The 20,541-nt window shown below is 48.1% G+C and overlaps 7 protein-coding genes across 7 annotated transcripts; 5 read left to right on the top strand and 2 right to left on the bottom strand.

The window, feature by feature from the left end:
* Nucleotides 1-554: 554 nt before the first annotated feature.
* HD556DRAFT_1304950 (uncharacterized protein) lies at nucleotides 555-1,849 on the top strand (the record flags this gene model as incomplete). Its single annotated transcript, XM_041299723.1, has 8 exons — nucleotides 555-725; nucleotides 893-943; nucleotides 997-1,029; nucleotides 1,057-1,100; nucleotides 1,182-1,339; nucleotides 1,424-1,584; nucleotides 1,707-1,770; nucleotides 1,803-1,849. 8 exons carry the CDS (start codon nucleotides 555-557, stop codon nucleotides 1,847-1,849), a joined length of 729 nt encoding a protein of 242 aa, XP_041164737.1.
* A 111-nt stretch (nucleotides 1,850-1,960) lies between these two features.
* Nucleotides 1,961-3,818, top strand: HD556DRAFT_976214 (uncharacterized protein). The gene is made up of 3 exons (XM_041312177.1): nucleotides 1,961-2,354; nucleotides 2,411-3,159; nucleotides 3,213-3,818. Exons 1-3 carry the CDS (start codon nucleotides 2,024-2,026, stop codon nucleotides 3,531-3,533), a joined length of 1,401 nt encoding a protein of 466 aa, XP_041164738.1. The 5' UTR covers nucleotides 1,961-2,023; the 3' UTR covers nucleotides 3,534-3,818.
* HD556DRAFT_1229949 (NCS1 nucleoside transporter family) lies at nucleotides 3,695-6,028 on the bottom strand (the record flags this gene model as incomplete). The annotated part of the gene is made up of 14 exons (XM_041297314.1): nucleotides 3,695-3,868; nucleotides 3,919-4,047; nucleotides 4,107-4,187; nucleotides 4,250-4,325; nucleotides 4,378-4,457; nucleotides 4,505-4,754; nucleotides 4,803-4,825; nucleotides 4,881-5,158; nucleotides 5,213-5,288; nucleotides 5,346-5,375; nucleotides 5,429-5,618; nucleotides 5,686-5,765; nucleotides 5,821-5,833; nucleotides 5,892-6,028. The coding sequence occupies 14 exons, from the start codon at nucleotides 6,026-6,028 to the stop codon at nucleotides 3,695-3,697; spliced, it is 1,617 nt and encodes a 538-aa protein (XP_041164739.1).
* Nucleotides 6,029-6,295: 267 nt separating this feature from the next.
* Nucleotides 6,296-8,918, top strand: HD556DRAFT_1341279 (kinase-like domain-containing protein). The gene is made up of 8 exons (XM_041302109.1): nucleotides 6,296-6,375; nucleotides 6,425-6,483; nucleotides 6,539-6,596; nucleotides 6,643-6,739; nucleotides 6,787-6,884; nucleotides 6,939-7,733; nucleotides 7,797-8,301; nucleotides 8,358-8,918. The coding sequence occupies exons 2-8, from the start codon at nucleotides 6,451-6,453 to the stop codon at nucleotides 8,500-8,502; spliced, it is 1,731 nt and encodes a 576-aa protein (XP_041164740.1). The 5' UTR covers nucleotides 6,296-6,375; nucleotides 6,425-6,450; the 3' UTR covers nucleotides 8,503-8,918.
* Nucleotides 8,919-9,980: 1,062 nt separating this feature from the next.
* Nucleotides 9,981-10,292, bottom strand: HD556DRAFT_1229791 (uncharacterized protein; the record flags this gene model as incomplete). The annotated part of the gene is made up of 2 exons (XM_041297305.1): nucleotides 9,981-10,140; nucleotides 10,201-10,292. Coding segments are annotated over 2 exons (252 nt in total), but the record flags the coding sequence as incomplete, so codon positions are not given.
* Nucleotides 10,293-12,043: 1,751 nt separating this feature from the next.
* Nucleotides 12,044-14,536, top strand: HD556DRAFT_976332 (cytochrome P450). The gene is made up of 13 exons (XM_041312178.1): nucleotides 12,044-12,424; nucleotides 12,472-12,601; nucleotides 12,654-12,842; nucleotides 12,897-13,048; nucleotides 13,097-13,212; nucleotides 13,265-13,379; nucleotides 13,432-13,445; nucleotides 13,508-13,697; nucleotides 13,748-13,804; nucleotides 13,863-13,887; nucleotides 13,942-14,067; nucleotides 14,118-14,258; nucleotides 14,320-14,536. Exons 1-13 carry the CDS (start codon nucleotides 12,241-12,243, stop codon nucleotides 14,393-14,395), a joined length of 1,515 nt encoding a protein of 504 aa, XP_041164742.1. The 5' UTR covers nucleotides 12,044-12,240; the 3' UTR covers nucleotides 14,396-14,536.
* Nucleotides 14,537-14,612: 76 nt separating this feature from the next.
* HD556DRAFT_1286724 (uncharacterized protein) lies at nucleotides 14,613-20,524 on the top strand. The gene is made up of 4 exons (XM_041299344.1): nucleotides 14,613-14,748; nucleotides 14,810-16,445; nucleotides 16,497-19,185; nucleotides 19,233-20,524. Exons 2-4 carry the CDS (start codon nucleotides 14,824-14,826, stop codon nucleotides 20,235-20,237), a joined length of 5,316 nt encoding a protein of 1,771 aa, XP_041164743.1. The 5' UTR covers nucleotides 14,613-14,748; nucleotides 14,810-14,823; the 3' UTR covers nucleotides 20,238-20,524.
* Nucleotides 20,525-20,541: the final 17 nt, after the last annotated feature.

Here is a 20,541-nt window from a genome sequence, read left to right on the forward strand (position 1 = left end):
ACCTAATATCAAGCGTGCCTAACAAATAACAGTGTCTGGTTATTTGTGATTCGATTTCACAACTTTTAGCTAAACATAGTAAGTATACTAGTAAGCGACGGCGCGAGCCAAACATCTCACAACTTCAAGTGAATGTAATTCCGATGAAAGTAGCCACACTGTGACCCTTGTCACCACACCTACAAAGCAAATTTTGACAACGAGACAGTGCATTCCTTCACTCCCTCCTGCACGTCTCCCGCTGATTATTTCCCATGCACTAGAAAAAGCAAGCACATCAGTAACTCGGACTCGCCAAGACAACGAGAAAAGACAGACTCACCCAAGTACTGTCGTGTCGTTAAAGCAAGCCAAAAGCTCCAGAATCGGGAATGAGATTCCCCAACTTGTCAAACAACTTACAGCAACCATTGCACGAGAGTGGCAACCAGAATGACATTTTGCTGTCACTGCCGCAGATATATATGAAATCGTCGCCATTGTTTAAGTTTCGACACCATCTGAGTACCCCACTTTATTGGTGGATGGCAATAAGCATGTAGTCTAAGGTCTGCATGCATGCTCCAAAGTACTCACCTGCTGTGGTGCAGGCTAGTGTCGGCCCATTCGAAAGTGCACTTTCAGCGGGGGCTCCTCGGCCCACTGGGCCTCCTTGGGAAATTGGGACAACTGGGACGGATGCGATAACTATGCCAGCCATTGCTGTGGCAGTAATGATTACACTGGTGAGTGAAGTGAATTTCATGGTTGAAACGCTGAAACTTGATGGTGTTTTCTGAGTCGAGTACGTCAACTTTTATACATGAAATATAAGGTACAGCCAAACAATTTGCATGTGCTCGCATCACGAAACAGATGCTAGCTCACACACTATGACATAATTTTCTTGAAGGCCTCAAATTTTGTGCCGGGCGCACTCCATGAGTGCGTTTGGTACGGTTTAGTGAGTGTTGGTCCATGATGATGATGATTTATTCATCCAATTCAGATTTGCAGGATGGGGCAGACGAACTCACTAACCATACACATGTAAACACTCATTAGGGCGATGCTCAGTGCTCGCATGACTTTGCCACCAACCAGAATATACTAGTAGCCAGGTCAGTGGTTGTGACGGCAAGCATTTCTGAAGATGTTGAATAAATGTTGTTGATATGCATAAAACTTTTTGGTATCATGAGTCATAATGCACCCATCACTGCACGTATTTCTGATATTATCCAGCAGATCCCAGAGTACGCAGATCATGAAAATGTGTACTTCAATGCAACGCCGATGAACCTACACCAGGCTTCACATTGCCAGTACTGGATAAATAGGCACGGGCTTATTGTGTATTGTACGTGTTATAGGTGAGCTGGCATGACTGCGGTACTACAGACCTTGATGAATCGCTCGCATACGTTATCTCTGCATCAGTCAGATCTCAGTCTCGGGGAACTAACAGCCGCTATCGCCGCCCATGACGATTTCACGACCATTTGTCAAGGTGGGGATCCGCAGTCTTGCAAGACGAGCACAAGAGAGAGTGGAATCCTTGCGCAAAGTTGGACGCCGCGAACCAAACAGTCCAAACCTAGTATGGTACGTGTTCAGAACTGCACTTTTACGCACCTGTTTGACATATTACAGGACAACGATTCTCTGTCCTTTCCGGATAACAATCCTCCCATTCCTACGAGGCCCAATATTGATATCTCATCCAGAGTGCAGTACTGCCGACAATGCAGGAAACCATGGAGTTTGTGCACCTACTCTTCACTGAGGAATGTGCGCCCATTAGACATCGACGTGCTCCACAGATTCGGAAGGTCCAGAGAGGGAGGAAAATAAGATAGTCGTTGGCTGATGTACCAGTTATACATATGAATAAAATGATTGTGAACCTATACAACTTGATCTGAGAGTCGAATGTAGAACTGATATAACATATAGGAACGCTTGCATTAGCGCGTTAAGGCTCGTCACAGCCGCGTCACGACTGCGTCAAGTTACAACCCCCCCCTCTTGATCACACATAGACATGGCATCTCAAGCAGCAGCAGCGACCATCCTCGACTCAGTCATACTAAAGATTCTACACGCTCACAATTTCTCGAGGTCATCGTCACAGGCATCCATCGTTCTTGCCAGCCTCGTTTCTCGCTATCTCGTTCTACTATCTTCTGTCTGTGGCAATTATGCCGAACTTTCAGGACGCTCACGAATATCAGTATGGGATGTGTTGAGCTCGTTAGAAGATTTAGGTGTGAACCTGGAAGAATTAGACGAGTATTGTGTTTCTGAAGGGAAGGACCTGGGGAGGTATGCAAGCAGCAGTGCCAGGAGGCTCGACGATCTCTTAGAATTCAGAGGTATCTTTCACAAATTCTCCTGTTCTTCGTTTCATTAAACACAGTCGTTATTACAGGTTATCTACAGGAGGGCCACGAAGACGACGCGATACCTTTTATCGACCCGCAACCTTTGTTAGACGACTTTGACGACTACGATGACTTATTCGATCGCTCAACTACCCCAGATTTCCTCCCTCCACTCCCAGATGACACGTCACGCCCGCGAAGCGTATCGCCAACGCCAACCCCTCACACTGTGAAGCTCGAAAAGCCACCCTCACTTATCCCACAGCACATAACCTCCAACACCGTTTCCGACTACGTGACACAGGTCAACTACTCAGAATCAGTCCTAGCTACTACCCCAGAATGGCACCTCCCCTCGCGCCCACCAGCTAGCGCCCTCTCCAGAAAACAGCCACCTCACCTCCCAACCCCCCAAACAGCACAAGCGCTCCTCCAAGCATATCATCATATCCTCACGCACCCCGTCCTCCCTCCCGTCCCACCAAATCCCTTAAAGCATAAAGTCGCGACGATGCTCCTGTCCCAAGTACAAAACAATCCACGGTGGAACCCTCCAGATACGCTATACGCCAACATCGTACCCTGCCCACCTCGCGTCGCAGCCATCAGCCCTTCCTACCCTGTCCCGCAGTCGACTTTGGACGACATACGTGCAGGAAAAGACGACAAAGAGTCCAACAACAAACCTATATTTCCCTCTGCGCCTCCCCGCCCTGTATTCTCCGCAGACAAACCCGTTTTTCTCGTGTCTCAACAATCTTCGCGTCTACCAGATCTCGCGCGTCAAATCTTGCCTGTAAGTCATCGTTTTGCACGTTTGTTTGATGTCTCACGATGGTGCCACTATAGCCCTCCGTGCTCGCACGCACCACGCGTCTCGCACATCCACCCGTCTTACAGCGGGGCAACCAGAAACTACATTATGGCACCGGTGTCAGCGCCCCTTGGAACTCGTCTACATCAGGGGCGCCTACTGGCGGAAAAGGTAAAGACGAGGGTACAGCCAACGGACGCAGCAACGAACCTCCAACATTCACATTACCCGACGCACAAATGTTCGCTACATGGGATTTCGAGGCGAGGAGGCCGCAAGAGGCGTTGGTAGTACGCAGAGGGAGGGGTGTACCCGCGTCGGGAGTGACACTTTCTATGGGGAACCGTAAAGGGTAGTGCGCTCCTCAGGTTAGCTGACTATTCTACCAACGAAGACCTTGAAAGACGTCAAATCAGATATAAGGTCCATCAAATATTAATTGGGGGAGATATACGATGTGCTAGGTGCTATGCATGTCACACCTGTACCTTCAGTAGTCTCGATTTTTACGCTTTTCTTATCCTCGCCCCTCAGTACCACTCTGCATTGTTTCTATGGGAGATTTCCTGTCCTCGTCGTATTGCTTGTCTATGGGCAGGACGTGGTCCGCAGAGATTAGGCCATCAACAAAGGTATCATGAGCAGGGAAGAAGTACGATGCAACGTAATACACCAGTGATGCAACAATAAACTATTATAATGTGAGCAAGACACATGTGAAGGAAACCAGGAGTGCCGTACCCCATACATCCACGCGATGTCAAATAAATGGGTTGCGTACCCTATCTTGATAGCTGGATTGATCGCATTGATAAGGCCGGGAAGCGTGGGGGCAACAGTTACTATCATCGCCAGCACTGCACGCCAGTTCTATATAAGCAGACAAATATATCATGAGGCAGAACATAGCGAGCAGTATCAAAGCTTACAAATCCCCCAGTGTAGCGATATCGTCCTGAAGGGTCATACATAGCGGGAACGTCGACGCAGCCTTTATGCACCAGGTAAAACTGTACAGCGCAGGATGTGAATCGACTAGGCACGAGCGGGCATGCTTGTAAATTGTACCCACATCAGTGACCATGATACCAGCAAAAGGGCCAAGGAAAATGGTGTATCCGTTCATAAAACTCAGGAACCCCGTGGCACTATCAGTGGATGATAAGGTCTCGACAAAGGTAACATATGGCAAAGACTTACTTGGCGAGAATCTCCCATGGACACAGAGCCCAGCCACCAATAATCGCACACAATATTTGTCCGCGCCTGATATTGATGTACTGTTTGAAATAAGCAATTGTCTGTGGAGAGTATAGACGACGCTAACCTTGGGACACAGAGCTGTCATATCATTTCCCGCCCCGAGCGAATTGGCGCTGATGTTGGTACCAATAGTAGTCAATGCAAATACAAAGGAGGCGAAAAAGGCTGCAGCCCGATTGTCCCAACGATCAATTAACAGAAGAGGGTTCCACAGGACCTCGCCGTAGAGCTGTATTCCAGCACTAGTCACAGCAATTCCAACAAAGCTGCACAGCGTAAATGCGATGGGTATGATGAACGGTTGGATATATTGACTAAAAACCCATTAGATAAGAGCGTCGATCTCAGATTGGAATTCATACGCTCGTTCATTCTTGGCGTAGCGCTGCAAGTTTTTGTAAGTCAATGTGGTAGAAGACATGCAAATTCATCTGACTTACAGTAAAATCGGGAATGTTGACCGACAAACTGGCATAAATTCCCAAGGCGCTGTTCATCGCGCTGAGCCATGCCCATGAAAAGTTGCTGCCCTCGATAGCTGCATGCTGGGAAAACAAGCCCTGTGAGGCGGGGACCTTAACAAATGCCCATATGATCATTGCAAGCCATGCTATGGGTGTGAGGACACCCTTTGCGAAGAATAACCAACGGATTTTGTGAGGAGTTACGAAAAGAAACGGAAGCTGGATGAGCCAATAAAGAAAGTAACACAAAAATCCTGATAAATTGTTTGGGTAAGCATATAACAAGGGCAGCAGGGGAAATGATGCACCAGAGCTGGTAATATTCGCGGAGACTGGTAATTGATTGGGCATCCTTGCAATCGAAGGCCAAATGGCTTTAAGCATCTGTGTCATATTTCGAGTCAATATGACCAAAGATTAATAGAGCACGATTCGATGTACCTGATACACGCATTGCGACCCGTTGTATGTCTAAATGCATGCATGAGGATTCCTGTCACTAATCGCACACCCATAATAATTACCTGTATACCGAACCAGAACATGGATAACAGGACGCGACTGAAGACAGTGAAGTAACTGAACCAGAAGCCGAAAGACGATCGATTTAATACAGGGAAGGCAACATGGAGACGAGCGCCTATTGTGCCGGTCAAAACCATCACTACGGAGATAATCGCATATGCAACCGCAATACATGGCAAAGCCTGACGCCTAGCAGATAATGCAACGTCAGATAAAATGTGCTGTTGGAGTTGAGAACTCGTTCGAGCAGTCATACCAAGATAAACCGATTGCAAGCATGGAGCTAGCCAACTCCCAAACTGCGAGATTGGTAGCATCGGAGATCCAATAGGATATCTAACAAACACTCATTAGTAATTTTTACTGTGGTAATAATCATGGCATGTCCTACATAATTCCAGGTGCTATGAGGAATCGTCGAGGTTATGAAACAGCTAAACGGTCAACAACTATCGTGCTTACGTCCATGTTCTCAGACGAAGAGGTACCGGATCCATGTCCTTGTTGCTCCATCCATTGTTCGCGAAAGTCGTTTCTTCACGTTCGAGAGCCCATCTGGAAGGCTTAAAGAAATCGACCAAAACCCCGCTTTGCGCCATGGTTGGCAGCCAAGAACAAGAAACAAGTTCCTGATTTCAAGTCAGTGTGCGTTTCAAGATATACCTCCACACGAGCGAACAAGTGACCTCCGCACTTATTTATATTGAGATAAGAGTTGGATAAGAGCTGAAAAGTTCACAGACTATCATATTGGACGCTGAGTACTAGCTAATCAGTGACAGCCAAACTTGTGATTATAAACTGCCAACGAACTTGCAATGATACCCAAAAAGGATACCTGACTAATTGACATTTGCACTGAACCACGTGAAACATATACATTCTGTCTCACAAACGGTCAGCCTGGCCTATGATGCCGGCCTTGCTTCCTGCACCGTAGCTCTCAGTGTGACCATTTTTTTTCTTCAAACACCTCTTTCATTGAACCTCTGTAGACCAGCGGATTTGGTACGATCACCTCATGTCCGACCCATTCGACGTTATACCATTCGAGGTACGTGCTACTCATATAAGTAACCCCAAACCACACCCACCTGTCTTGTTGAAAGGACATCAAGGGGGACTGGAAGAAGCTAGGTTCAGGTTCTTTTGGGAATGTTTATAAAGGTATCTCATTCGATCAAATATCCATCCAAGCTAACCTAATGTACAGGATCATACCTGGGCATTGATGTCGCAATCAAAGAAGTCCTGCCATCCAGCAGTTACAACGTCGCCAAATATTTTGAGAGGGAATGGAGGTTAATGAAGTAAGCTTGCAGACCTAAACACAGACTGTCGTTGAGCGTCGCTTCAGAGAAGCTCGTCATCCAAATGTTGTACTTTACCTCGGCCTGTCGCGTGCCCCGCCTCCAGATGGACGAATATTCATAATATCAGAGTATATTGAGAATGGTCCGTCCAGTTTTTGAACTTTATCTTCTACTTCTCTTCATACTGTTCATCCAGGAAATCTCAGAACATACATATTCGACAAGACGAAACCTTTTCCATGGCGCCTCCGGCTTTCTTTTGCTACAGACATTTCCCGTGCTCTAGCATACCTTCATGCACGAAAGTGCATACACCGCGATTTGAAAGGCGAAAATCTTCTTGTCACCGCAAACGGCAGATTGAAGATCACCGATTTTGGTTTCGCTCGGATTGCTGCTCGCAACGAAGAGGAAAGCAAACGTCTCACCTTCTGCGGGACTGACTCGTACATGTCACCCGAAATTCTACTTGGCGAGGAGTTCGATTTGCCCACAGACATTTTTTCTCTCGGCATCATCTTCTGTGAGATCGCCGCGCGGAGGCTAGCTGATGATCGCCATTTCAAACGTACTGGCCCAACGTTTGGCATTGACCCCGAGGAGGTGCACCGGTGGGCTAGCTCCGGTTGTCCACCGGCGTTCCTTGCTCTTGCGTTCGACTGTCTTGCTCAGGATCCAAAGGCACGCCCCACCACTCGCGTTATTTTAGACAGGCTAGGCGAAATCGAAACGGAGGTCTTGTCACGTCCAGACACTGATGACTTTCACGTTGGGAGTATCAGGCTTATGACAGGAGGCAGACGCCCGGGTGCTGCTCCCCGCATCCCAAGTTTTGGGGCTGGTGTTGGGAAGGACATCAGGCACAATACAGCCTCCGTTAAAGAGGATGTTCTTGCGGCTCTGTCCAGCGGCGAGGAAAGTAGCGACGAAGAGCCCTTGGGCGCCATGCAAGGTCTGGATCCAAACAGCGATTGGAGCACGGCTGCCAACGGTAAGATTATCACTTTAGAGTTCCGACGACTTCTAGTAACGTGCTTCGATTGTTGACACTCAGGACACTCGGGTGATAGCACCCAACCTCTTCTCGTCAGTAACTCTAGTACATTGTCAGAATACAGCGCCGCCGTCGACCAGGCCCATGTTCCCACAACTACAGATGACATGCCGACATCTTTGTCTTCCATTATCACTATTCGACCTGCACTTGACCCAAACGGAACGGCGGAACCCACTACCCCAGGTAGTAATACTCCAACAAGCAGCGACTCCATCATGTCTGCGCAGAGTTATCAGACTGCTCAGTCATCCATCCAGTGTTCCACCACAGCGACGAAAGGCCACTCCTCCATCGGTTCTCCCCCCATGCTTCACCGCTTTACTTTACTGAAACCTGGCATAAAGCGTACCAGCGGATCGGTATCGCCAACACGTCATGCCGACGGAGGATGGAACCCGTTAGAACTGATCTTCTCCAGCGGATTACTCGTGCAGAAGTGTGATATATGTTCAAAGAGGATTGGTTGGAAACCTGTTTTGCAGTGTGACGATTGTGGGCTGCGGTAGGTTCCTGACCTCTGATTATAGCGTATCTGATACATGACTACTATAACTGCAGGGCTCACGTGAAATGCGGAGAAGTTGCTCCTCGTGATCGTAATGTTCGTTCGGTAATTCAACCAGCCCTGCACACATCATCGCCCCTGTCAAAGGGAAGAAGCCAACCAAAGAGAGTATCCTTACCCACTTCGATCACGCGATAGGGACCCTGCATATTCTATTCTATCATCGCTTAGCTTTCTAGATTTCTCCTATCAAGCCGCACATAATAGTAAGTTATATCCATCTGATTATGATAAAGCACACTACGTCACTGCCGAGTTACTCGGTATCCTTGCCTTGTATCTGTTTACCTATATTGGTGTATTCCCAGTGTCCTGTACACGTTATCTGATAGCACTGGTCCACTTGGAGCTCTGGCGGTTATCATTTTACCGTGGTAAAAGTCGTCTAGTACTACACGACTATGCCGACAGAGTTTACATACACGATGTCCTTTCACACGTTTACCCATAATACTTCAATGGGAGATTATGCATTCATGTGCGTCGATTCTTAATGGTTCAATCTGTTTAGGAACATATCCAATCGACGCAACTTATTGTCATTCTGATTCATGGACAGACTGACCGATTAATTTTTTCAACCTCTGCCATATGACGCGTGACAGCGCAGGCGCTAGACAGTCGAACCCGGGGAGATGCGGCGGCAGAACTCAAGATATCACCGTGATCGGATGACGAGCCAACTCAATTGACGACTTGCCGGCATCTGATACCGAGGTTGCCAGACTGATTTCACAATATGTTCCAAGTGCCTCCTGTCCTCTCCAGCTGTGTCGGCAGAAACTTGAGGCAAAAAATTGGAGTTAATTCTCTGCAGTGACAACAACATGCATGAGAACAGGCTGTAACCAAAGACAAAACTCATAGACTCGTAGTGCATGCTGAGGCCGAGGATTGACCGAGATTAATACGGTATATAACTGAATGGTTGAAATTAAAAGAAACAACTTGTATTAAAAAGATTATAATGTCAATAAATTTGTGTGAATGTACGAACCGACATGAACAGCGAAAGTTCTGTGCCAATCTAAAATCGTACCACCAAAAAATATCATTATAGCGCTGTAGCAGATGCTCTCCACTTGCCATCAGAGTATATGTCGAGGTATGTTATAGCTCTGTTTGATTGCCGACTTATTAGGATCGGCATCGCAGTGGAGTAGAGAAGGAAGTTGCCGGAAGAGATCTCGAGCCCAGAAACTTTGTTCTGTGAACTTAAGCTCCAAAATTCATCTCGTTAATCACGAGTTCGCTCAGGCTCGACTAAAAGACAATTGGAATGAGAAAGAAATTGCTTTGGACTGGGAGAATGGGACGGAGCATTCGACTTTGAATCTGATGCCGGCGGACTAGTACTAATGCCGGCAGCAGTGATCACGGACCACAATGCAAGGACTTGGACCGAGGACTGGCTAATTAATATTTACAATATTCAAGCTAAGATAGGCTTCACTCATACCCATCGACATCACATGACGTGACATTCCTGTGACGTTCTGTTACATTGTGTGACCTTCAGCGCGCGAGGAAAAGATAACAACGCTTGAAGCTTCTATCATCTATCGAGGTATCCGGAGGTATACTAACAATATGTTACAAGTGTTTAGGACATGAATTCAACAAGTGTTGTCAACCAAACCCGCATCCGTCAAATCTCGCATGATTGTCTCAGGTAAAACTCGATGACCGCGATACTTCTTCGAGGCCCATGCCGCTTGCTTGCCGTTTAGCCCTTTTCTATAGGCATCCATAAATCTCAACGAGCGAGCAGAAAACCTAGCATATCATAGTGTCAGCATGCTACCAATGGAACCATGATTCACAACAAGGACTCACCGACGAATGGCAAGCAGTGGAACTGAGTCCAAAGACTGAAGGACGTTTCGTTCGAGATCGACTTCTTTTGACGACGCGGGAAGTGAGCGGTGGATTTGTAGGATAGCTTCCAGGGAAGGGGACCATCTTTAGTTTGATTTTAGTCCTACATACACCAGCTAACACAATGAAAATTGGTGTTATCTCACATTTTCGTGGCTTGTACAGTTTAACTTTTTCTTCTTTGGCCTACTGTAATCATAGGCACCCAGATTTGCAATTCGAGAAGGCCTTGTGCGAGGCATAATGCATCATGGTTTTGGCGACGCCAAACTGTCGGTGCACCACTGTCACACTGTACAGCCACAATGTAACATGGCAGTCACTACTTTGATCACTATACAGACTACTACTCCTTCAAAAATGCAAAATAAGGAATTCTGTTCCATCAGATTGCCCGCACCATGCATGCGAACAATCTGATGGAACAGATTCTCTTAAAGGTATCTCTACAAATATCCTTAGGCATTATAGTGAAAAAGTCACGAAAAGTCATGTGATCTACATGTATATGATTGATGTCTATCTTACTAGTGCACTGATCAATATGTCATTAAATTTTTTTTTTCATTACAATTCCACATGTTGCAAAAATGGGGTTTACTATGTTCTACCAAAATAGTTGAACCCGCTTCACTTGAGTGCCAATTACATCAGTAGCAAAGACCTCAACCACTGCTTGGTAAGCATATTTCCTCGTCATTTGGTTTTCTTGTAAATATCTCAATATAACCCTCGCGCGCACCTATTCTGTGCTGTTCTGTTCGCGTCACCTTAAACGTCCATCGCCAAGCTAGCTGCTCCGAATTTCTGTGACTCCTCCGCGCTTTCACTTTCTATAGCCTACGGACTGCATCAGTACCGACGGACGGACTTCGATTGCAGTTACCGCTGCGCATTCCTTGGGGGCCAGTTGGGGCAGTGTTTCCCCATACCTTCTTGGCTTCTTCACGTGCCCCCATCTTGAAACCCCGTTCTGCCACCCTCTTCATATGGAACTTCAAGGGGTGTTATCTTGATAATGTTTTATCCTGTACTAAATGTGAAGTTTTGATCATGAACCAAACCAAGTCTTCGGTCTGCTGGGTGAGATGAAGAGAACGAGGTGGAACTGCAAGTTAGGAGAAGACATAGTAGAACTCACTAAAGAAAGAATGTGATGGCCGTGCCAATAGCGGTAACTGACGATGGGAAGAGGCAACGAGGGATGTCGACTGCGAGTGTGATCCGGGGATCTGGCGCTAGATCTTGGCACGGACGTACCGGGCCCCAGCACTGTTTTAATGCGCTGCGACGGCGTAACTAGGCTGCAGGTCCCAGGAAGGAGGATGCAAAGAGATGGCGGCACTAGTATTGGAAAAAATTGCTGCCGCGAGCTCGGACGTACTTAAGTTTCGTACCTTTTTCTGACACAGTTTCCGGGTCCAACCTTTACTAAATAACGTCAGTCGAGAAGAGCCCGGAATCAGCACACAGTCTGTGTTAACTACATATGTCATGATCATGATACAACACCCATTCAAGTTGGAAGCTCCGATCTGGAGCCGCATCTGAGACCACTAGTACTACATAATATTCGGGTTTGAGTGGATCCACAGCACGTGTGCAACACCTGCTGGTATACGTAGTACATACTAGAGGAGACTCGGACTTAACCAAGTAAGTACGAAGTTAACTCAGTCTACTAGTAGTGTGCTAGTATTGGGAGGAACGTTTACAAACCATCTTTTAAAGGTTAGCATCGTTACACCAGTCGTTCGACACGTACTCAAGCAGTAATAAAAATGGCAGGTTGAAAAATAATGTCAATCAATTGTCACCGTGACTATATCGATATCGCGATTATTCGGCACGAGCTTTTCAAATTCAAAGCTTTGATACAACTCGCACGTCCCATGCCAGCCATATCAGGAGAGTACAAAATAAGCTCCTCTTCTTGAGTGCGACGGTTAGCTTTCTGCACAACCCACCTCAGCATCATATCCAGTTCGCAGCGTGGAGATGTTGTTCCCCTATGTCCTCGCCGTAACTGTCTTGCTGTTACTGTATCTCCGGTCCTGGTCAAGGAAGTCAGCTGGGCTGCCCCTTCCGCCAGGACCACGTTCACTGCCATTCCTTGGGAATGTCGGCGACATTGATATGGTGCGCCCATGGCGTACATATAGTGAATGGAAGGCGAAATACGGTCAGTACTGCAATCTCGATTACCTTTCCCTCTCACATCTTCAGTAGGTCCCATTGTATCATGTCGTCTGATCGGCCAGACTGTCATCATAATCAACTCTGAGAAAGTTGCACGGCAACTCCTTGATCAGCGCTCAGCGATATACTCTGACCGTCCCGCAGGTCCTGTGCCCAAACTGTGAGGTCGCACTTCCCCCTTGTTATTTGCTCTAATCGCGATAAATCGTTAGTTTTGGCATAGACTTCATCACCGCGTTTCTTCCGTATGGGGATACATTCCGGCTTCATCGACGATTGTTTCACCAAGCATTGCGCCCCGACGCAGCAGATTCTTATCGAGATCTCTATTTGGACAAAGCTCGCCAGCTGTTGTCTAACCTTCTTGGCTCTCCTGAGGCGTTCGAGAAGCACCTTTTCTTGTAAGCTAGCCATTCCTCGCCCACCGACGCCTACAAAGACTGAGATGGGAACAGGTACACAGCCTCGATCATCATGTCGGTAACTTACGGATACGATAAAGTCTCTTGGGATGGACCTCCGATTACATCTATCGCCAAACTTGCGGAGTTAATAAATGTTGGCATTCAACCAGAAAGAAGTGCGATACTCACGGCATTCCCTATACGTACGCAAATTTATTCGAGATAGAACTTCTGACCTTACCTCGTTGCAGTCGCGCGACTACCTCCCTGGTTTCCGGGTGCATCATTCCAGCGTATCGCGCAGCGTACGCGGACGCTGGCACTTGAGTCTATGAATGAACCATTTGAATTTGTAAAAAGGAATATGGTGAGCACATGGCATAGTAGTCTTGTGGGCGCGAATACTCAAGGGGCTGAAGGCTGCCGGAAATGCGCCAAAGTCAATGGTATCGGATCTGTTGAGCGAAATGGACGGGGAAAAGCACGCCTATTCAGAACAGGCAGTGAAGCAAGTTGCCTTAACTGTCTTTGTTGGTGAGTGCGTTCGCTTTCCATTATGTTACGTGACGAGCCAACATATTCATAGCTGGGTTTGATACGGTGGGTCCACTATGCTACACTATGATGTAGACTGCGGACAGATCGCCTGATGGATTATACAGAGCTCTTCCACGCTGTCCTCTTTCATACTAGCAATGGTTTTGCATCCTGAGGCTCAGCGGCTCGCTCAACAAGAAATTGATTCTGTCGTTGGCATTGATCGGCTGCCAGATTTTTATGACCGACCGTCTTTAAAGTACGTGGAGGCTGTGTTTCGGGAAGCCATTCGTTGGCATATCGTTGCACCAGTTGGTGAGAGACTTAATGTGTCAACTATGTCGTTCTCAACATTGTTCCGACAGGTATTCCTCATGCAACATCAAGTGACGACGTCTTTGAGGGCTATTTCATTCCAAAAGGTTAGTCGGGTGATTCTCTATGTTTGCATCCCTACTAATGTGGCGTGTTTCACTGTAGGCTCTCTCATTGTGCCTAATATATGGTTTGCATCAATTTTTAACGAGTCTTGGGCTTTGTAACTTAGTCGCCTCTTCAGGGACATGTCCAGAGAAGGACACGATGATCCTGATGTTTTCAGACCGGAAAGGCACTTTGCAAGTGACGGGACACTTTTACCAGACACGATAGCAGCCAAACCTATATGGGGTTTTGGAAGGAGAGGGTAAATAGATCAAACCCATCCAGGAATCGTTTTTTTTACAAACTGGTTAGGTGCCCAGGGCGTTTCATCGCCGAAGCTGCGACGTGGAGTGCGGCGGTGCATCTCCTTGCAGTGTTCCGGATAACGAAGGCAGAGGACGAATCAGGGAAAGAAATTGAAGTGAAAGAAGAGTTCACCTCTGGAGTGGTCTGGTATGTTCTTGTGTGTTTGAGACATGAAGCGTCGGCATCCTCACCACTGCCGATTTTGTAGCCGACCCGTGCCGTTCCAGTGTTCTTTTGTCCCCCGATCAACGGACAGGGAGAAGGCAATCCGCTTGGGCGATTAATCTTGGATGGGGGCTGGGACCTGATTATTCTAGCGAGTCAGTTAGTTATGTAACTCGTAGTAGCTCTTCGAGATTATGTATTAATTACATTGTACTTGATTACTTTTCGTAGCTACGTCGACGATCGTGTTTTCATCCGTGATACTTGGTCGGTAACATAATAAGTAACCGTTCGTACGGTGGCAAATCCCATTTCCAATGGTAATTTGTCTCCACAGTGCACAACACTGCAGATTTGCAGTTCCATCAGCGGCCTACGATAAAAATCATCGCTTTCAGGTTCTCATAGAGACGAGTGCTTCGAAATCTACTGCCCAGAAATAGCCAGACTTGACTCGGATCTGGGGTAGAAGGTACGTTAGTATGTCAAAGCATCGCACATTCTGCAGATTGGCTTAGTTGAAGCCCATAAAGTATCATCGCGGCACATGTCTCGTCAGCAACAGGATGCAGATGCCAACGCCCGGTTCAGACAAAGATCAAACACGACAACCTTTGCCCCATTTGCCTGGCGACGCAAAGCCGACACCATATCCACTACCGTCCAACCCCAGACACAGCCATTGACCTTCGATGCCCTCGTTGAGGCGTTGACACCTCCTGCAGTTCCAAGTCTCACACATGCACGTTCCTTAGCTACTCTTATAGCATCGCAATCACCGCTGCCTCAACCATCCGCGCTGAATCCAGTGTGGGCTGCACTCTGCAGTCACGATTCGCCTTCCTCACTGCAGGCAGCAGGGTACGAAATCATGGCAACGTTCTGGGAGAGATTTGACGGCCACCTGGGTACGGCAGATATCCTTCAATATTTCTCTCTATTCTTGCATACCGTCTGGGCCGCCGATGTAGGGGAACCTCGACTGCGAGCTCTACGGGCTCTCACAAGAGGGGGAACCGAAGTCATCGGTATCGAAATCCCATTACTTAGCTTGCTCAGGACATGGACGGAAGGCGCCTTTGATGCTTACATGTCGGGCGATGCGTCCGATCCTACTGACCGTGCAGAACGAGAGCGACACATTGATCTTTTGGCTACCTTCCTATCATCTGTACTGGAGCAACCAGAATCCGCGGCTCGTGTATCCGAAGGTGACCTTGCTAGCATCCTTCAGTTCTATGCTAGCCTTCTTGGTCGAGCGTTGACAGTACCTCCCCTGAGTCCTGCTGCTGATCCCGTACCCTCACCACCTCTCGCCGCTCACACCGATCAACCTGCCGGCGTAAAAACGACTATGGGGGCTCACAGACGTCATCCGTCATCTATATCAATCCGTTCCATCTCATCCCCACATTTACCTTCTCGAAAACACCCAGCAGAGTTGATGGTCATTATCTATTTAGACCACCTCAGTTCGCAGCTCAAAGCGCTTGCGCCAAAATTCTTGACGCTCATTCTTCCTGTTCTCTTACGCGCGCTGGCCTTTTTCGCTTCCCCTCTACCCCGTGTATCCATAATGACAGGTCGCACTCATACGCCAGCTAGCTTAGAGGACAGGATTCAAAAAACTTTGAATGTATTGTTTTCCGGGCCATACGGTAGTTCGTGCATGGCTATACTTAAACGACATCTTCTTCCTCCTACCGATGTTGGGAAGGACCTTCATATTGCTCCAATCATCGCTCTTGGTGCGCACAGAACACTGCGAAACATCATTCGCCAAGGACTATGCACAAAAATGGCTCGCGCATACATTTGCAGACTGACATCCGTCTCATATCCCACTGCAGGCGTTCCCGGAAACAAGGATCTTGAGAAAGATCTTATGGAGCGGGCATGGTCGAAGGATGATATATCTGGATGGGACCATACAAGGCTCGGAAGATTGCTCTGCAAGTCGGTTGAAGCTTGGGTCAAATTTACGCCAGCGGATAATAGGGAGGATTATGACATGGAGAAAGACAAGATAATGGACGAAGCGGCATGCACCATGAGAGACATCTTTCAGGAGTTTGATGAGAGGGAGGATGGCGTTGATATGGACGATGAAGAGGCATGCGTTGCAGGAGCAACTCTTCGCCAGCTTGCCAATTTTGTTCGTCCGATCAGGTGTGTTGCTCGTTTTCCGGGCAAGTGCGTACATTCTAACTAATTTCACAGGACCATGGATGGAGCGCCTCTGATCCTACCGCTAGACCAGCCTACTGAGGCCCCTACGCCATTCTTACGCACCCTTTCATCCTTGTTGGCTCGAGACCATTCAACCTACATGATTCCGCTGCTGTCCACCACGCTCTTCTTTATTGCGGACCATCTCACCGATGCAGACACCGCCAAACTCCCAAGCATGATGTTTGAACAACATGATCTGTCACCTGCATCGCCAGATTGGTTGAAGAGCTGGGAGGATATTCTTTCAAATCCCACTCTATTTGCTCCTACCCGAGCGCTAACGCGGTTGGAAATCATGAAGGCATTACGATCCGTCTACGACTCTCTCAAGGACATGCCTAGCTACAGGAAGTCTCTGGCAGACCTAGTGTTCGATTTTTGTCGGGTGCAGGCAGACAACCCGCAGGAAGACCTGACATTCGACAGCAGTGTGGCATGGAGGATATTAGGCGATGAAGTAGTCCTTCGTGCAGTGGAGGCGCATCCTGCGTCAGCATCGGTGTCCCCATCTTCAGAGCCCGAGACTCCGGCTCTCTTCGCACCTATACGGGAATTGATAGACCTTTTGACAGCTGTTGCTGTCGAAGGAGGAGTACAAGAGGATGACGATGACGCTGGATGTGCCAACACTTCTGACACGCCAGTATCACCTGCATTTTCCTCCAGTAGTGCTTCCGCTGTTGTAACTCCTATGCTCTCACGAAAGCAGTCAGAGCACCGTGGCGGAAATGCGAGAGATAGAGATTCAAATATGCCCTCTGTCATGTCAATTCTGTCATCCCTTGCGGGTTCTCGCTCTCAGTCCCAACACTCTCAAGAACATGAGAGTGTCCGCCCTCCATTGGTCGCTTCCCCTGTATCAGAGCCAATATTGGCTCGAGCAGCTGTAGCAGTAGTGTCGTTGGTTTCCATATTCAGCCAACTCGCATTCACTCCTCACGCACTACTTCAGCGTAATGTCATTTTAGCAGGCCAGGTATTCGACACGTTAGTCCAGCTCATTGGCCAGGCAAAATCCCCCCGCACTCGTCTCACTGTTCTCCAGTTCACCATGCGAATCCGTGCCGACAGGGATCATCGCCTTTATTTCGTTGACGCCCATTATGACCCGGATGGCAATATCATGACCTTGGCATCGCTGATTGGCCGGATACCAGAGCCATCGCTTTTTGGACAAGCGCAGCAGTCAGACGATGAGAGGGCTAGTTCTGGTGACCTAAACAACGATGACTCTCATGTGCGCAAACCACAACATCGAGGTACTCAAGAACGTGATGGGAGACGAGCATCTCGTGGGAGAGGACTCAAGCCAAATCACTCGGCAGGCAGCCGCAGTCGGTCGAGAGCACCATTGTTAACGCCATCGCCCAGTACAACTCAGGTAAAAACGCAGGAGACCCTCTGGCAATTTCCCGAATCTCTTCCATTCACCTCGGTAGACCCGGACAATCCAAGCGAGGGCATTTTTTCCTATGATCCAGTATCCGAGTCTATTGGTGTCCTACCCATCGACTCTTATTTGTCTTCCATCTTCGACGTCCTAGAGAAAGAAAGAAATTGGGAAATTCTCTCCTATGTACTCTGTCATCTTCCCGTCCAACTCGCAAACAAACACCTGTTTTGCGGCCCCAAATGTCGTGAGGTGATCGCGAGGTTGCTGACATCTCTCTGTTCTGCACTGGCATGCGGCGGATTGGCATCCAGTATTGATCGATGGCCTCTCGGTCTCAAACCTCGCGACGCTCATGGGCTGACATTTCACACACTCACCGTCCTCATCAGCTATCGGCGGCACTTCGACTTGCCGTTGCGACACACTATTGTTGATGTGCTTCTGAAAGGGTTGGATAGTCAGCCCACGACCATCACCTGCTGCCTGCAGGCTTTGACGTTATGTGCCTTCGAGCTTCTGCCTTCGCTCAAGAGGTCCCTACCATCAATCTTGGAGAAGCTGTCGCAGATCATGTCCAATCCAGACATGGCTGTCCACATCCTCAGCTTCCTCTCCATTGTCGGCTCCATCCGCGCGCTACATGCTAATCTGCGAGAAGAAGACTTCAAAATGGTGTTTGGTGTTGCGCTGCAATACCTTCAGCATCACAATCGACGTCCTGGTGCAACTCCCGCAATATCATGGGGAATGTCTCAGTATGTTCGGTCGATTTCGTTCTATGTGGTATATGTTTGGTTCTTAGCAGTCAAGCTTCCACATCGTCATCGACATATTTCATATATCACTCGCCAATTGCTACTAGCAAACGAGGGAAAGGATGATATTGACGAACCTACCGAGGTATGCTTCGACTGGCTGGCGCGATATGCATACGCCAGCGCCGATCCACGACCTGCTCGTTCGACGCTGAGTGAGATTGTGATGAACCCAAATAATCTGGCATCCCCGGACCCTGCTGTCAGTGAAAAGACATGGATTTTGGGCAATTCTGTCGTCACCATCCGCGCTTTGGCTCGCCTTGGTTGGATTGAAGTCCTATCTCGCCGCCCTTCTGGGTTGACCAAGTTCCTCTGCAAGCTAGAAAATGTACCCTTAGTTGGGCCCGGTGATGTTGATCCTGATATGGTTTCTGTGGCTGCGGGCATGATGATGGAGCGCGATGTTCCGCGCCCTGAGCGCCCCGATGCAGGCGTCGATCGATCGCTAGCAACGAATCCTCGTAGTGTAAGTCGGAACTCTTGTTCACAGACTAATGGACTCATCCATTCCAGGACACAATCACAACTGTCGTCGTAGGGGATGATGGTAGAGCTGCACCGCCAGCACCAGATCCAATCACTGGCTATGTGTGGAGTAATACTGCTCCTTCTCAACGTCGAAAATACGTTGCCGTCGATCCCGCTTTCTTCGCCCTCCAGCTTTCCCCTTACCCTGATAGGAACCAACCCGCTAGCCAGCGGATGGTCGATGCAGCGTTACTTCCGGCCCTCTTCCGGTCTTTGGATCAGATTCCCGTGATTGATACCCATAAAGTGGGAATCATGTACGTTGCACCTGGCCAGACACACGAACTTGATATTTTACGGAACACCCATGGGTCGCCTGCTTACACAAGGTTCCTCGAGGGCATTGGCAGACTCATCAATCTCCGAGGTCAAGTCGACGTTTATGCGGGTGGTTTGAGTCCGGACGAAGACGGCGAATACGCCTATGCATGGTGGGATGATATAGGTCAAGTCCTTTACCACACCGCTACGATGATGCCATCCAAACCTCACGACAAGTACTGCGTCGATAAAAAACGTCATATTGGAAATGACTATGTCCGAATCGTGTGGAATGACTCTGGAATCCCCTATCGGTTTGACACACTTGCCACTCAGTTCCAATTCGTGAACATCGTCATCGAACCCCATTCCCTTGGCGCAATCGCTGCCTTTTCTAATAACATCCACGAAAACGAGTATTTCAAGGTCACTATCCAACGTGCCTCTGGCATGAGTGACTTTACACCTGTCGGCGATTTCAAGCTCATATCGGCGGAACAGCTCCCTTTGCTAGTCAGGCAACTCAGCTTACTGGCGGATTGTTTTGCGTCTGTGTTTGAACGCACAGAGCGAGACACCAAGGAAGTCGAGGTAATCAGCAACTGGCGTGCTCGACTCCAAAAGATCATGACGTTCAAGAGGGAGAAAATGCCACCCCTGCAGACTGGGGGTGAAATCGAAGAAGTAATTGGGCAGGAGGCCTATCGCAACTTCACAGCTACATTCTAGCCTTGATTGTATTTGCAATGCTACGTCGGTGGATATTTTACATTGAATATCATCTCTTCTCTACAATTTACTCATTGTTCAATCTGTTCTTTGATCTCCGTACATGCCAGGGTCTGTTACTTGTTGTATTGTTTACCACTGCTTATGACTCGCATACTGTACAAGTACGTTCACACTCACTATGATTTTGCGATGGGGAGGGAATGATTAGTTCGTCAATACGTGACCAATTATACCAATCACCCAGACTCCCGGCGATATGATTCTGGTCGTGACTCAATTTTACGAGGGTTCAAACGTTCAA

Source organism: Suillus plorans (assembly GCF_016647745.1).
Source record: "Suillus plorans strain S12 chromosome Unknown HD556scaffold_8, whole genome shotgun sequence".
Taxonomy (NCBI): domain Eukaryota; kingdom Fungi; phylum Basidiomycota; class Agaricomycetes; order Boletales; family Suillaceae; genus Suillus; species Suillus plorans.